Here is a 14,689-nt window from a genome sequence, read left to right on the forward strand (position 1 = left end):
CTTTTTAAGCCCCTCCTGGTTGTTTATAACGTAAACTCACCCTATGGTTAAAAATAACAAAATGCATTGAGGACACACGTAAAGGATAACAATAGCGAGGGGCAAAAACTATTTTCCAGCATTATCATGATTAAACAAAATCATGTTATAACATTATTTCTTTGATTTTTTTTGCATATTTGTGAGTGACAACTTTTATAATGTTCTAGGGATTATTTTAAACAAATTTAAAGCGATTTTTATTTAGAAGTATTTGGAAGGGATTTCTCTCTTAGATAGTGATGTGGTGTGGTTTGTTTATTTAATTTCATTGTTGATCCTATTGCGCTTGGTATTTTTAACCAGGATTAATCAAAATCATCCAGCAAGTGCATCAATTAATCAATACAACTCATTAACTTTGCGCGGGAGATCCTACAATCCGCCGACAGAGGGCGCGGTTTTCATTTAAATACCTAGTCAGGTACCCTAAACAAAATTCAACGCTGAATGTATAGAAGAAGTCAGGCTTGATAAATTACGTGCGTCCCATTCAGAAACGCATGCGGGATCAGAATTTCTCTAAAACATGGACGGAAAGGAGTGAGTTGCTTCTTCGAGAGAATTTTGCCCGCAATAGGGCTCCATTTTACCGTTTTCTGAAAAAAGAACGGTAGTTATGAAGTGCAAGACATGTCCTGACAAAGTAAATGCAAAAAGTAAGTTTGGAATATATATACTTATTGTGGAAACCGGAGCTTGTAAAGTTGTCTGCCTGACAGCCCCCTTGACTTGTGCGTTATTTATAAAAGGGGTAGGCGGGGTCGGGACGTGGCCAAGGAGGCGGTGGGGGAGGAGGCTGATGCATGATCGCAACAGACTTTGAATATTAATGATATTAAATACATTAATGCAAATTAAGCTCAATGACTTTGATTCTGATGATATAAATGACCTGTGACTGGTAATTTGCTGTTAACAAAAAATTTTGAATATTTTTTTTAGTATAAAATTTTTTTTTTTATAGGATAGTACTACTGTACTAGGCCTACTCCTAGAACTATTTCGGTTTTGTCCGGCTATTGTCTCCCATAACCTCATAGAGGGTCATCTGTCACGTGTTCAAGGACCCATGGTTCAATGAATTTTGGAATCAGAAATCTCTCTTTTTTTTTTAATCTTGCCAAAATTAGGCTCTATGTGTCCTTTGATATATCGATGTGTATGCTATCGACCAGAGAATCAACTCCGCAATCTCAAAAATTGTTAAAAATGATAGAGAAAATAGAGAAAATAAAGACTTCCTATCTACTGTACGTGTTACTCCTCTGCCAACAATAATTGAAATTACCCGACCTCGTTTTGCGAGAATGCGTCACGAGAGGGCGGGTACCATCCGTGATTTGTGTACAAAACATACACGGAACCACGAAGCTCGCACAGGGTACCAGTATGTACACGGCTGTGTGCAAAAAGATTATTAATATTAATACATGTATCACTACCATAAGCACAGACAGCTTTTTGAATGAATGAAAAGTCATTCTTTGTCTTCCTTCTCATTACAGCTGCATTATACATGGTGTGGTCTATCATTTATACCTGCGTCTCAACTCTCCCAAGGATGTTGAAGGTCGTTACGAGGTCGTCGGCCAGAAAGACCTAGGACCACTGGTGAGTGAAACTGGAGTTTTATCTTAGGACATGTCCAAACTGTTTAGGTTGTTATCTTGATGATTGCATACAGAAATGCTTGTACTTTATTGTTGTTTAATTGTCTATACTATAACCACCAAAAAATTGTTTTTCTTTTTTCTTTGAGAGGTTTCATATTTATATTTAACTCTGAATGAATAAAAAAAGATGTACAGAAAAGGGTTCACTACCCACAGCCATTTTTAAAATTGGTTTATGAAAAAAAGATGCACAATACTTGAAATTTATAAGGAAAAGTTTCCGCATGGCGCCACCACTTTTTCATTCGAAATAAAATAATATAGTATCTAATTTACCTGATTGATATATCCCTTTTTGTAAAAATGAGTGAAAAAGTGGTGGCGCCATACGGAAAGTTATCCATTTATAAGGTGATTTATTTCATATAAAATTCAGTGACAAAGGGTTTGCCACCCAAAAGGAAATTCCTGGCCAATTTTTTAACTGTGTTTGATTGAAAATTTGTCTACTTCAAATTAAAAGTTGACATTTGGTAAACTTTGAAAAATAACGTAAACCCAAAAAATATTTTGATATATAAATTGGTTCGGTTTTTTTTCAGAGGTTTTATTTAATTTTGATTGTGAAAACAGAGGAGCAAAAATCAGTGACAATGGGTTCGCCACCCATAAGGAAACCCCTGGCCAATTTTGTAACTGTGTGTGATTGGAAATTTGTCTACTTCAAATGAATAGTTGACATTTGGTAAATTTTCAAAAAATTAACGTAAACCCCCAAATATTTTGATATTCAAATTGGTTCGTTTTATTTCAGAGGTTTTATATTTTAATTGTGAAAACAGAGGAGCAAAAATCAGTGACAATGGGTTCGCCACCCATAAGGAAACCCCTGGCCAATTTTTTATCTGTGTTTGATTGAAAATTTGTCTACTTCAAATTAAAAGTTGACATTTTTGGTAAATTTTGAAAAATAACGTAAACACCCCCCCCCCAAATATTTTGATATACAAATTGGTTCGCTTTTTTTCAGACGTTTTGTTTAATTTTAATTGTGAAAACAGAGGAGCATAAATCAGTGACAATGGGTTCGCCACCCGTAAGGAAACCCCTGGCCAATTTTTTATCTGTGTTTGAAAATTTGCTTCAAATTAAAAGTTGACATTTGGTAACTTTTGAAAAATAACGTAAACCCCCTAAATGTTTTGATGTACACATAGGTTTGTTTTATTTCAGAGGTTTTATATTTTCATTGTGAAAACAGAGGAGCAAAAATCAGTGACAATGGGTTCGTCACCGGTTAAAAAACCACTGGCCATTTTTTTAACCGCGTTTTATTGGTAGTTTGTCTACTTCAAATTAAAAGTTGACATTTGGTAAATTTTCAAAAAATAATGTAAACACCCCCCCCCCCCAAATATTTTGATATTCAAATAGGTTCGTTTTATTTCAGAGGTTTTATATTTTAATTGTGAAAACAGAGGAGCAAAAATCAGTGACAGCGGGTTCGCCACCCGTAAGGAAACCCCTGGCCAATTTTTTAACTGTGTTTGATTGAAAAAATGTCTACTTCAAATTAAAAGTTGACATTTGGTAAATTTTGAAAATCAACGTAAACCCCCCAAATATTTTGATTTACAAATTGGTTCAGTTTTTTCAGAGGTTTTATTTAATTTTAATTGTGAAAACAGAGGAGCATAATTCAGTGACAATGGGTTCGCCACCCATAAAGAAACCCCTGGCCAATTTTTTAACTGTGTTTGATTGAAAAATTGTTTACTTCAAATTGAAAGTTGACATTTGGTAAATTTTGAAAAATAACGTAAACCCCCAAATATTTTGATTTGCAAATCGGTTCGTTTTATTTCAGAGGTTTTATACTTGTGAAAACAGAGGAACAAAAAACGGTGACAAAGGGTTCGCCACCCGTAAGGAAACCCCTGGCCAATTTTTTTTAAATCTTTGGAAAAAAGCAAACCTTGTTTGTTGATGTATCGAAATCTTTACCTCGGATGGATTCATAGCTACTGTGACAGGGTTTTGCTTCTTTCTGTTTTCTTTGAAAGTGGAACCAGTAGACCTATTTTGCCGAAACTTTCACAGTTTTATTTCATCTTTCTATGTTTTGTCCATTATGGCCCTACCTTTTAGGGGTAATATCACAAATTCGTTTTTTCAATGCATGGTTATTTTTTATCACTTCTTAATTTCATTTTTGTATCTGGTCTGGTTTCAGATTGACAGAACATGTGCCAAGTTCGGTCAGGATGGAATTCATTTCCACACCAGGCAAACTCGATCAGCTGATGAAGGACAAACTGTCTTCTATTTCTGCCCATCATGCAAGTAAGTTAATCACTACTTAAGCCTGGTTCATACTTCCTGCAAATGCAAAGTAAATTTTAGCGACACAGCCCTGTTTTCTTAGCGAATGTTCCGAAAGGGTTGAACACAGTTCAACTGTTGCAAGTTATTCATTGCAAGTTTGTGACAACAAAATTTGCTTCGCATTCGCAGGAAGTACGAACCAGGCTTTAGGCTTGTAGACCCTTATAGGTTTAAAATACAGTTTCCATAGATTGCACAGGGGTTAGTAGGTACCTGTGAGGGTTGAGATGGTTCTTGTGATTTATTTAGCTTAGTCACTACATATCTGGCTGCAGGGGCAGTTTACTCCCAAGTGAGCTGATTTGGTTTGATGAAAGCGTTAAATGTCCTAGTGATCTGGGGTAACATTGTTGAAGAGCCACGAGATCACTCAATGACGGATTTCAGTGCTACATGAGGATTAGTACAAGCAGAAATTCACTGTTCACATAACATGTGTGTAAATCGTCGGCAGAAGTGCAGTGGCCGAGCACCGAATTCAAATTCTGGTGTTTCTGATCAGCAGAGTGTGGGTTCAAATCCCCAGCCACGACACTTGTGTCCTTTTAAAGCAAGACAATTGACCATTGCTTTGTCCTTCAGATGGGACGTAAAGCTGTTGGTCCAATGTGTTGTGTAACGCATGTAAAAGAACCCAGTGGATGCACTTATCAAAGGTTCATTTTTTATGTAAATGCTATTTTATTATTTTTATTTTTTTTATTTACAGGCATCAAGAGATTGAGTACTCTTGAAGAGAATCAACATATTCAGATCAGTCTTTACTGAAAGAAACTCTAGACAAGAGCTCACTGGAACAAGGAGATGAAATCACCACTGACGATGACGACCACCTGATGCCAGAGAGATGTCTTACTGATGAGGAGCCCGATTTATTTACTTGAAAAATGCGCCACTTCATATAAGGTGATTTTACATTTGGTAAGTCTTGAAGAACAAGCCCCCAAATATTTGGTTTTATATTTTTAACTCTGAAAACAGAAGAGCAAATATTCAGTGACAAAGGGTTCGCCACCCGTAAGGAAACCCCTGGCCAATTTTTTAACTGTGTTTGATTGAAAATTGCGCCACTTCAAATTAAAAGTTGAAATGTTAAAAAAGCAAACCTTTGTTGATGTATCAAAATCTTTTCCTTAGATGGATTCATCCCTACTCTGATAGGGTTCTGCTTCTTTCTGTGTTCTCAGCAAGTCGAACCAGTAGACCTATTTTGCTGAAACTGTCTGAGTTGTATTTCATCTTTCTACATTTTGTCCATAAATCATTGGAAAAAAAAAAAAAAAACAACTTATGGCCCTACCTTTTAGGCATATTATCACATATTTTTGTTTTTCCAATGCTTGTTAATTTTTGATCACTTCTTAATTTCATTTTTGTATCTGGTCTGGTTTCAGATTGACAGGGCATGTGCCAAGTTCAGTCACGATGGACTTCATTTCCACACCAGGCAAACACGATTAGCTGATGAAGGACAAACCGTCTTCTGTTTCTGCCCATCATGCAAGTAAGTTAATCACTACTTAAGCCTTGTTCATACTTCCTGCAAATGCAAAGTGAATTTTGGCGACACAGCCCTGTTTTCTTAGCGAATGTTCCGAAGGGGTTGAACACAGTTCAACTGTGGCGAGTAATTCATTGCAAGTTCATGACAACAAAATTTGCTTTGCATTCGCAGAAAGTATGAACCAGGCTTTAGGCTTGTAGAGCCTTTTAGGTTTATCATACAGTTTCCATAGATTGCACAGGGGTTAGTAGGTACCTGTGAGGGTTGAGATGGTCCTTGTGATTTATTTAGCTTGGTCACTACATATCTGGCTGCAGAGGAGTTTATTCCCAAGGGAGCTGAGTTGGTTTGATGAATGAAATAAATGTCCTAGTGATCAGGGGTAACATTGTTGAAGAGCCATGAGCGTCACTGAATGATGGATTTCAGTGCTATATAAGGATTAGTACAAGCACAAATTCACTGCTGTGTGTAAATCGTGCTTGGAAGTGTAGTGGCCGAGCACCGAATTCAAACTCTGGTTTTTCTGATCAACCGTGTGTGGGTTCAAATCCCCAGCCACGACACTAGTGTCCTTTTAAAGCAAGACACTTTGTGTCTTGCCACGACACTAGTGTCCTTTTAAAGCAAGACCATTGCTTCGTCCTTCAGATGGGACGTAAAGCTGTTGGTCCTATGTGTTGTGTAACGAACGCATGTAAAAGAACCCAGTGCATGCACTTATCAAAGGATCATTTTTTATGTAAATGTAATTTTAGATTTTGTAATTATTTTATTTACAGGCATCAAGAGATTGAGTATTCTTGAAGCGAAGCAACATATTCAGATCGGTCTATACTGAGAGGAACTCCAGGCAAGAGCTCACTGGAACAAGGAGATGAAATCACCACCGACGACGACCACCACCTGATGCAAGAGAGATGTCTTACTGATGAGGAGGCCGATTTTTTTAATTGAAAATGCGCCACTTCATATGAGGTGATTAATCATTTGGTAAGTCTTGAAGAACAAGCCCCCAAATATTTGGTTTTATATTTTTAACTCTGAAAACTGAAGAGCAAAATTTCAGTGACAAAGGGTTCGCCACCCGTAAGGAAACCCCTGGCCAATTTTTTAACTGTGTTTGATTGAAAATTGCGCCACTTCAAATTGACCCGTTGACCCTCCAAATATTTTGATATACAAATAGGTTCGTTTTATTTCAAAGGTTTTATATTTTACCTCTGAAAACAGAAGTGCAAAAATTCAGTGCCAAAGGGTTCGCCACCCGTAAGGAAACCCCTGGTCAATTTTTTTGAAATGTTTAAGAACAAAAGCAAACCTATCGAAATCTTTACCTCGGATGGATTCATCGCTACTGTGACAGGGTTTTGCTTCTTTCTGTGTTCTCAGCAAATCGAACCAGTAGACCCTTTTTTACTGAAACTTTCACTGTTTTATTTTAGCTTTCTAACTCTTTGTGAAATCGACCCCAGGATGGTTAGGGTAAAAGGTTCACTTTTTATGTAAAAGTCATTTTTTATTTATTTATTTGTTTTACAGGCTTTAAGAGATTGAGTACTCCTGAAGAGAATCAACATCTTCGGATCGGTCTACACTGAGAGGAACTCAAGGCAAGAGCTCACTGGAACAAGGAGTTGAAATCACCACCGACGACAACGACGACCACCTGATGCCAGAGAGATGTCTTACTGATGAGGAGGCCGAGCATCCATCCCAGTATGGGTACTTAAATAAGATAAGGATCCTTTATCACTGACAGTGCCATCAGGATTGTCTCAAGAAACAAAATGAGGCTTGACATCCAAATTTAGTCTGGTTCCTTTTTTTTTTTACATTGAGAGTTTCGAGCTGGTTTTGATGGGTACACAGGAACCAGACAAAATGGCCGAACTGTGGTAAAGGTGTTTTAAAACTGTCAGTGTTGCTTACATTAATTTGTGATAACTCATGCTGTATAGCTAGTTTCAAAAAACGATTATCTAAAATTGAATTGTTTACCTTCATGAATTGTTGTTATTGATCGATACTCCCCTTACTCCTGGGGTGGGTTGATCGATTGAAAGAACGAACAAGAAACTTGAGTGCACACCTTCTATGATGAAAGCCTTCCAGGGCCCATTTTCATGGCTCTGCTTACCGCCAAATTCTGCGCTATTGCAATTGCCTAATTTCTGTGCTAGCCTTGTAAGCGTGGAATACTAGTAACGTGAAGTACACATGCGCAGCCCAAATTTGCCGCTAACCCGTGAAATATGCTTGCCGTAAGCACAGAATTCTCTGCTTCCTTAAGCGCCGATTCTGTGCTTAGGGTAAGCAGAGCCATGAAATTGGGACAAGCTCTGGTTAGGATCATTGCATACTTTGTAACTTATTGGTCGTGACAAGACTTAAATTCTCTTTTTCCCTGAGAGTTGGTCATTGCACAAATGTCATCCTCGATACTGTTACTACGACAAGCCTGATACATTACGGAGGCAACGTTGCAAATGTTCTTGCAATTTCTCCAAAGAGGTGCCCTTTACCAAGGAGAATGCCTTGGTGCACTTGCCCTGTTTAAATGACTGAGCTGCCCTTTTCTGCTAGGGGTGTGTGTCACAGCAAACTAGGGACCTATCAACGGTTTCCCTATCAGTGGCTTTACTGTTGTACCATGGTGCATGAATTCTATCCCCTTTTTCGCTAGAGGATTGGGTCACAGCAAACTTAGCAAAGTTTTACATTAGTGGGTTACCATTGTACCACTACCATCACACATGACTTTCATCCCTTTCTGCTAGGGATTGGGTCACAGCAAACTTAGTAAAGTTTTAGTTTAGTGGCTTGCTGTTGTACCACTACCATCACACATGACTTTCATCCCTTTCTGCTAGGGATTGGGTCACAGCAAACTTAGTAAAGTTTTAGTTTAGTGGCTTGCTGTTGTACCACTACCATCACACATGACTTTCATCCCTTTCTGCTAGGGATTGTGTCGCAGCAAACTATATGTTTTAGTTTAGTGGATTAATGTTTTACTACTACCATCACACGTGACTTTCATCCCTTTCTGCTTGGGATTGGGTCACAGCAAACTTAGTAAAGTTTTAGTTTAGTGGCTTACTGTTGTACCACTTCCATCACACATGACTTTCATCCCTTTCTGCTAGGGATTGTGTCGCAGCAAACTAAATGTTTTAGTTTAGTGGATTAATGTTGTACCACTACCGTCACACGGGACTTTCATCCCTTTCTGCTAGGGATTGGGTCACAGCAAACTTAGTAAAGTTTTAGTTTAGTGGCTTACTGTTGTACCACTACCATCACACATGACTTTCATCCCTTTCTGCTAAGGATTGGGTCACAGCAAACTTAGTAAAGTTTTAGTTTAGTGGCTTACTGTTGTACCACTTCCATCACACATGACTTTCATCCCTTTCTGCTAGGGATTGTGTCGCAGCAAACTAAATGTTTTAGTTTAGTGGATTACTGTTGTACCACTACCATCACACAACATTTTTATCCCTTTCTGCTAGGGACTGTGCTGCAGCAAACTAAATGTTTTAGTTTAGTGGATTAATGTTTTACTACTACCATCATACATGACTTTCATCCCTTTCTGCTAGGGACTGTGTCACAGCAAACTAAATGTTGAGGTTCATATGTACACACATGACCTTTGCCCCTTCCTACCTGGGGGAAGTGACTGGTACTTTATATTAGTCCACCTGCCATGTGACCTCTTACCCTTCCTCTGTGGGGTAAGGTTACTATAAACCTTTGCAGCTGTATGTCAGAAATGGCCGCCATTTTACATCTGCCCCCTTCCCACCTGGGGTGTTTGTAGCAAAAACAGAATGATAAACCTTGAATCATGTGTTCTGAATTGTTTCTATAGACTTACAGGCCTGTATGCTTCGATTTTGAAAAGGCAAGGGCACCAGAGCATTTCCTCCTTGGTAAAAGGCACCCTATGAGGAAATTGTAAATCTGTACTGGATCATTTCAATTGCACCAAGGCAATGACCAGGGGCATCGAGGCTATCGCCTTCCTTGCCTCTGTGAAGTATCAGGCCTGGATTTTATTCATGATTGTGCATTTCACTGCATCTGTGATCCAACTTGACAAAAAGAAGAAGACAAATCATTACGTGAAACATTTTGCTCATCGTTCTGTGTGTTGGCAACACACCCAAAATAAATTTTTGTCAATCAAAGCTATTCTTAATTTTGGCTTTAAACTTAATTTTGGGACGGGAAATACGACAATGCGAAAAGATTTGTTCTGTTTGGTAGTTTGGGTCACAACTGCATAATAATTGTGTATTTTACATTAATTTTCTTAATACATTTTATCGAGGCATTCCCACATTACGAGTTCACGCTATTTTGACAAAATGCATACATTTTTCAACGTTTTTAGAACGCTTGTCTTTCCTTTCCAAAATACGGAATTTTATTCTTTTTTTAATCAAAACTCTCTTGGCAAATGTTTTTTTTTCCCTTCTGCTTTTAACACTTTGCTCGCTTTAAAAAACTCTTCTTTTCTAGATTTTCCCAGAGTTGGAACATCTTAAATCGAAGTAGGAAAACAAATTCTGTAAAATTTGCTTGTGACTCAAATTGTGGGAGTGCTTCCGGCTCTATATATTGATACTTTGATGATTGTGAAGCCAAGTACAACTTGCACTCAATACAATTAATGCAAGCGGAACACATCCTAAAGTTGTATTCTTCATGACATACAAGTACGTCATCATTTGAACTAAATTTATCTCTTTGGCACGACATGTATGGATAAGTGTGATGCACACCTGTCCAAACTCAAATTGAAATACGAGTACATCATCAATTTCTCCAAATTTATTCATTTGTAGCATGACATGTTTGGATAAGTGTGATGCACACCTGTCCAAACTCAAAATAAAATTGATTTAAAAGTACAATCCTTTTACGAAAAAGTCGCAAACTTCATTTGAATACTGCGACAGTAACAAATAACAATTCTAAATTTTGTTGAGTTTTTTTTGCATCAGCTGATACAAAAAAAATCTAATTTCAAAGATAACTTTTGTTTCAACTCAAGGATAGTGAATGTTGTACTCGGCTGTTTTTATAATTTAAAAAAATTATGTCTTAAATTAATTGGTTACCATTCATTAAATGCTATAGAAAGCACCACTGAACTGTAGAAGCAGCAGAGTTGTGCAAACGTGTGTGCCTGTCGGTGTGGCCAACTACTATCTGGAAAGTGTGACGACCTAATGATCCAAGAGTTAATGGTTGGGTAAGCATTTTATTAAGTGAAATCTTGTTAATGTGGCGCTGGTAGTCTGTCTTACTGGTGTCCTACCTTACATGATTGACAAACTATTTCAACTTTCTCGATCTCCGACAAAAAAACGAAACCTAAGAAAGAAAGGATTTGGTTGCCTGTTGAAGTCTTTGGGGGCCTGTATCAAAAGTGTCAAGGACTGAGGACCATTGCACTTTTTTTGCACATTTTTTACCTGATCATTTTGTTATCCTAAGTTGGTACCCGTCTCTCTATACTGTTCCTGTGTAAACGGGTCTACTTTTTGAGCAACTTCTCTACACTGGACATCCACTTCTGATCTGAGGGAGCCTCTGAACTTGACGGATGACGGAGACTTCTACCCAGATGTTGGTGCGAGGGTCGGAGAAACGAGATTCTGAACATGGCTATTCACATTTCAATCAGGTACTCAGGCTTTTACATTGGTTTCACTTGTGTTAAGAAGTTTTGACTGTATCAAAAGGAGATATCAAAGATGGCATTGGGATTGTGTAGGAAGTTAACAGGGTCCTTTATAGAAGAAACATCGTCGCTTAGAAAGATGCTGTTGTGCATTAGGTAGTTGTGACTAGTTTAATTCTCAGCCACAGTAGGTTGTATGTACACTCCTTCGGAAGTTAGAATAGTGTTGAGATTTCAGATTAAGTTTAAACCCCTGTTGAACTGGTTGACAATATTCAGTCTATGATGTTAACTATTGGTCTATTTCAGTGACCAATTAACTAGGACAGATTCTACAGTAGGTTTGTTAACGACAATCAGTTGAGGAAATTATTTACAAATTATGTTGACCAATAGACATTGCTATTTTAACAAATACTGCCACTGTGGTGTGCATGATTTGTATACATTTTTCATAAATGTAGTAATTTAGCTGCATTAGGTGTTTCAATCCTTCAGGGTATTAATTATTGATAATTGTGAACAGTTTTTACAACTGGTTAACCCTTTTACGGCTGAACATGGTGATGACACTCAGGCGGTTTACAAAAACTTACAAAATTTGTTCAGCCGCAATGTTCGAATCTTGTTTCTCTGATCAGCACATCATCCTTTAGGTTGAAGTCTGAGTTAGTTAGGCTGTTAAAGTGACAAAGACACTTGGTCATTAATATTTTGACAGGTTCTAAAAAGAGTAGGCAAGTTTAAGATATTAAACCTGTAGAACTGTTGGGAACAAGTGCAACCTACTAGTTTTTTGTCAGTATAAACCATTGTATTTTTGTTTGGTTAAGATCTCTTTGAAACAAAACAAATTTTGTGCGATGTCCATCAATTATTTTAATTCTTTTATGGTAAACATGAGAATGTCTCAACATGTACAACAGCGAAGTGTACAATGGATCAAACTAAGTAATTATTAGCAGTATTAGTGTAGACTTATTCAGTTAAATAACCTCCGAACAAACATAGTAATTTTTCACATGGCTAGGTAGTTATAGGAAGCATACACACTAGTCCAGTATTAGTGTAGAATTATTAAATAAATAGCTAAATTAACTATTTCTCAATTCGCTTGTTAGATTGATTTTGTTATGAATTTTATGCCAAAAAGACACAGCAGGAATAGGTATTCTAAATAAGACGTCACCTTGTTACTTTATTCAGGCACTGTTTGCAGAAACACAGGTGTCTTTCTAGAAGGAAAATACACCAAGTTATCAGTGATCTTATCATCACTGATAAAACCTTAATTTTCCGACATCGACGTCAGAATTATTTTTATGCAAAAACACTGTAGTTTGTATTTGGTACGAAATCATTAGTATGCAGTTGTTGGTTTGCAGATTTACATGAAGTTAATCAGTAGGAGTAGTTGTTGATCCTAGATGTTCAATACTTTGTTGGGACTTCATCAGCAATTTGTAGTTCAGTAGGATTTTAAACTTTGTTTTACTTAGGATCTTATCGTCACTTATAAAACCTTAATTTTCCGACATTGACGTCGGACTTATTTTTATGCAAAAACATTGTAGTTTATCATTGGTATGCAATCATTAGTATGCAGTTGTTGGTTTGCAAATTTACATGAAGTTAATCAGTAGGAGTAGTTGTTGATCCTAGATGTTCAATACTTTATTGGGACTTTATCAGCAATTTGTAGTTTCGTAGGATTTGAAATTGTTTAGAGATAGGTTAGGTTTTTTAAAGATTTTTTTTCTCAGTCTAGTTATCCTCCATAAACCCAATGTCATCTACAATATCTCCTGTAATGATACTCAATACAATGACGATGCAAATCTGATGTTTGTGTACAACCTCACTTTTGACTTTGAAATTTGACTTCGTTTAAACGTGTAATCACACACTGTTAAAATGTTGCGATATTTTAACAAATCCAAAACTTATGATTGATTTGAAACAAAATTTACGAAGAAGTGTAGTACTTCTTATGCAAGTGAAACCAATACATTCCTGAGTATGCTGTTAATATTGAAAAGAACATGCGTATTTTAGATTTTAGTTCTGTTTTTTGTGCTTATCACAAAAATTCACAAAATTGTTGAAGTTCAGCCGCCATTTTGGAATCTTGTTTCTCTGATCAGCGCATCATCATCTGGGTTGAAGTCTTCGTTATTCTGATGGTACAGGATTCAATCAGTGATGGAGTGGAAGCGTCCTTTTACATTTCAACCAAAATTCAAACTTGAAACTTTACTCCAAGAACTTAGCGACGTGTTTGCCCGAACAGGGGGAGACGTCCGATGGTACACTTGATACAGATTCATCAAACATTTTAACGGGCAACAGAATCCTTTCCGACCTTTGTTTTGGACTTTGCAAAAAAAATCTTTAGTTTGTTTTTGGCTTCGGACTTTTAAAAACCAATCTTTTTAGTTTGTCAATCATGTAAAGCAGGACTTTTGTAAAACAGACTATCAATGAAACATTAACTTGATTTAACTTAATAAAATGCTTTCCTTCCATTAATACTTAGATCATTAAGTCGCTTCACTTTCTAGATAGTAGTTGGCCACATCGACTGGCACACACGTTTGCGCAACTCTGCTGCTTCTACAGTTCAGTGGTGCTTAAAAAAATCAAAAAAATCCCTTAAAAATTGCCTTTTTTATATAGACTAAGTCAGCCAAAAAAATTTCTCGTGCCGTTGTACGGTTCGAAATTAACTGCGTAAAAAGTTTGGCCCTACCCCCCCTATATTTAAAATCATGATCAACCAAGTGCACCCCCTATAGGGGTGCAGAAGAGACTGTATTCCATAGCAATGTACACCAACAATGTAATCAACTAGAAATTTGCACATGACACTTATACAAGGCGTCAAATTCAAATTACCATTAGATTATATAGCCAGGTACATCAAAATGGAATACAGCCTCTTATAAAAGGTATCGTCTTATAGCTTGTTGTGACTTTAAATAACAATAAAATGGAGTCCCATTGTGGACTTAGTCATTTTTTGACCAAATCACTAGCCATTGTTTGTACTTAGTAATTTTTTGAGCTGAAACTCATAGTCAATGTTTGGACTTAGTCATTTTTTGACAAAAACACTTAGTAATTATAGGCTTTCTGTGTCCTATTGTGGACTTAGTCATTTTTTGACCAAAACACTAGCCATTGTTTGTACTTAGTAATTTTTTGAGCAGAAACTCATAGTCAATGTTTGTACTTAGCCTATTTTTTTTTGGACTTAGTCATTTTTTGACAAAACCACTTAGTAATTATTGACTTTGTGGACTTAGTCATTTTTTGACCAAAACACTAGCCATTGTTTGTACTTAGTAATTTTTTGATCGGAAACTCATAGTCAATGTTTGTACTTAGTCATTTTTTGACAAAAACACTTAGTAATTTTTTACTCTTTGTGGACTTTCCAAGATTGAG

General features: G+C 36.9%; 2 protein-coding genes across 2 annotated transcripts in view; both read left to right on the plus strand.

The window, feature by feature from the left end:
- LOC139951246 (macrophage migration inhibitory factor-like) overlaps window positions 1-14,689 on the plus strand; it is a 103,400-nt gene that overhangs the window by 17,004 nt on the left and 71,707 nt on the right. The window lies entirely within an intron of this gene.
- On the plus strand, window positions 569-7,784 carry LOC139951818 (DNA-directed RNA polymerase I subunit RPA12-like). The gene is made up of 7 exons (XM_071950884.1): window positions 569-582; window positions 1,548-1,653; window positions 3,889-3,998; window positions 4,750-4,961; window positions 5,435-5,544; window positions 6,327-6,537; window positions 7,087-7,784. The coding sequence occupies exons 1-4, from the start codon at window positions 569-571 to the stop codon at window positions 4,772-4,774; spliced, it is 255 nt and encodes an 84-aa protein (XP_071806985.1). The 3' UTR covers window positions 4,775-4,961; window positions 5,435-5,544; window positions 6,327-6,537; window positions 7,087-7,784.

This window comes from Asterias amurensis, chromosome 19 (genome assembly GCF_032118995.1).
Source record: "Asterias amurensis chromosome 19, ASM3211899v1".
In the NCBI taxonomy this organism is placed as follows: Eukaryota; Metazoa; Echinodermata; class Asteroidea; order Forcipulatida; family Asteriidae; genus Asterias; species Asterias amurensis.

Coding starts and splice junctions, on each gene's coding strand:
- LOC139951818 (XM_071950884.1), top strand. Junction 1,654..3,888: donor AGAAAGACCTAGGACCACTG/GTGAGTGAAACT, acceptor GTCTGGTTTCAG/ATTGACAGAACATGTGCCAA. Junction 3,999..4,749: donor TATTTCTGCCCATCATGCAA/GTAAGTTAATCA, acceptor TTTTATTTACAG/GCATCAAGAGATTGAGTACT.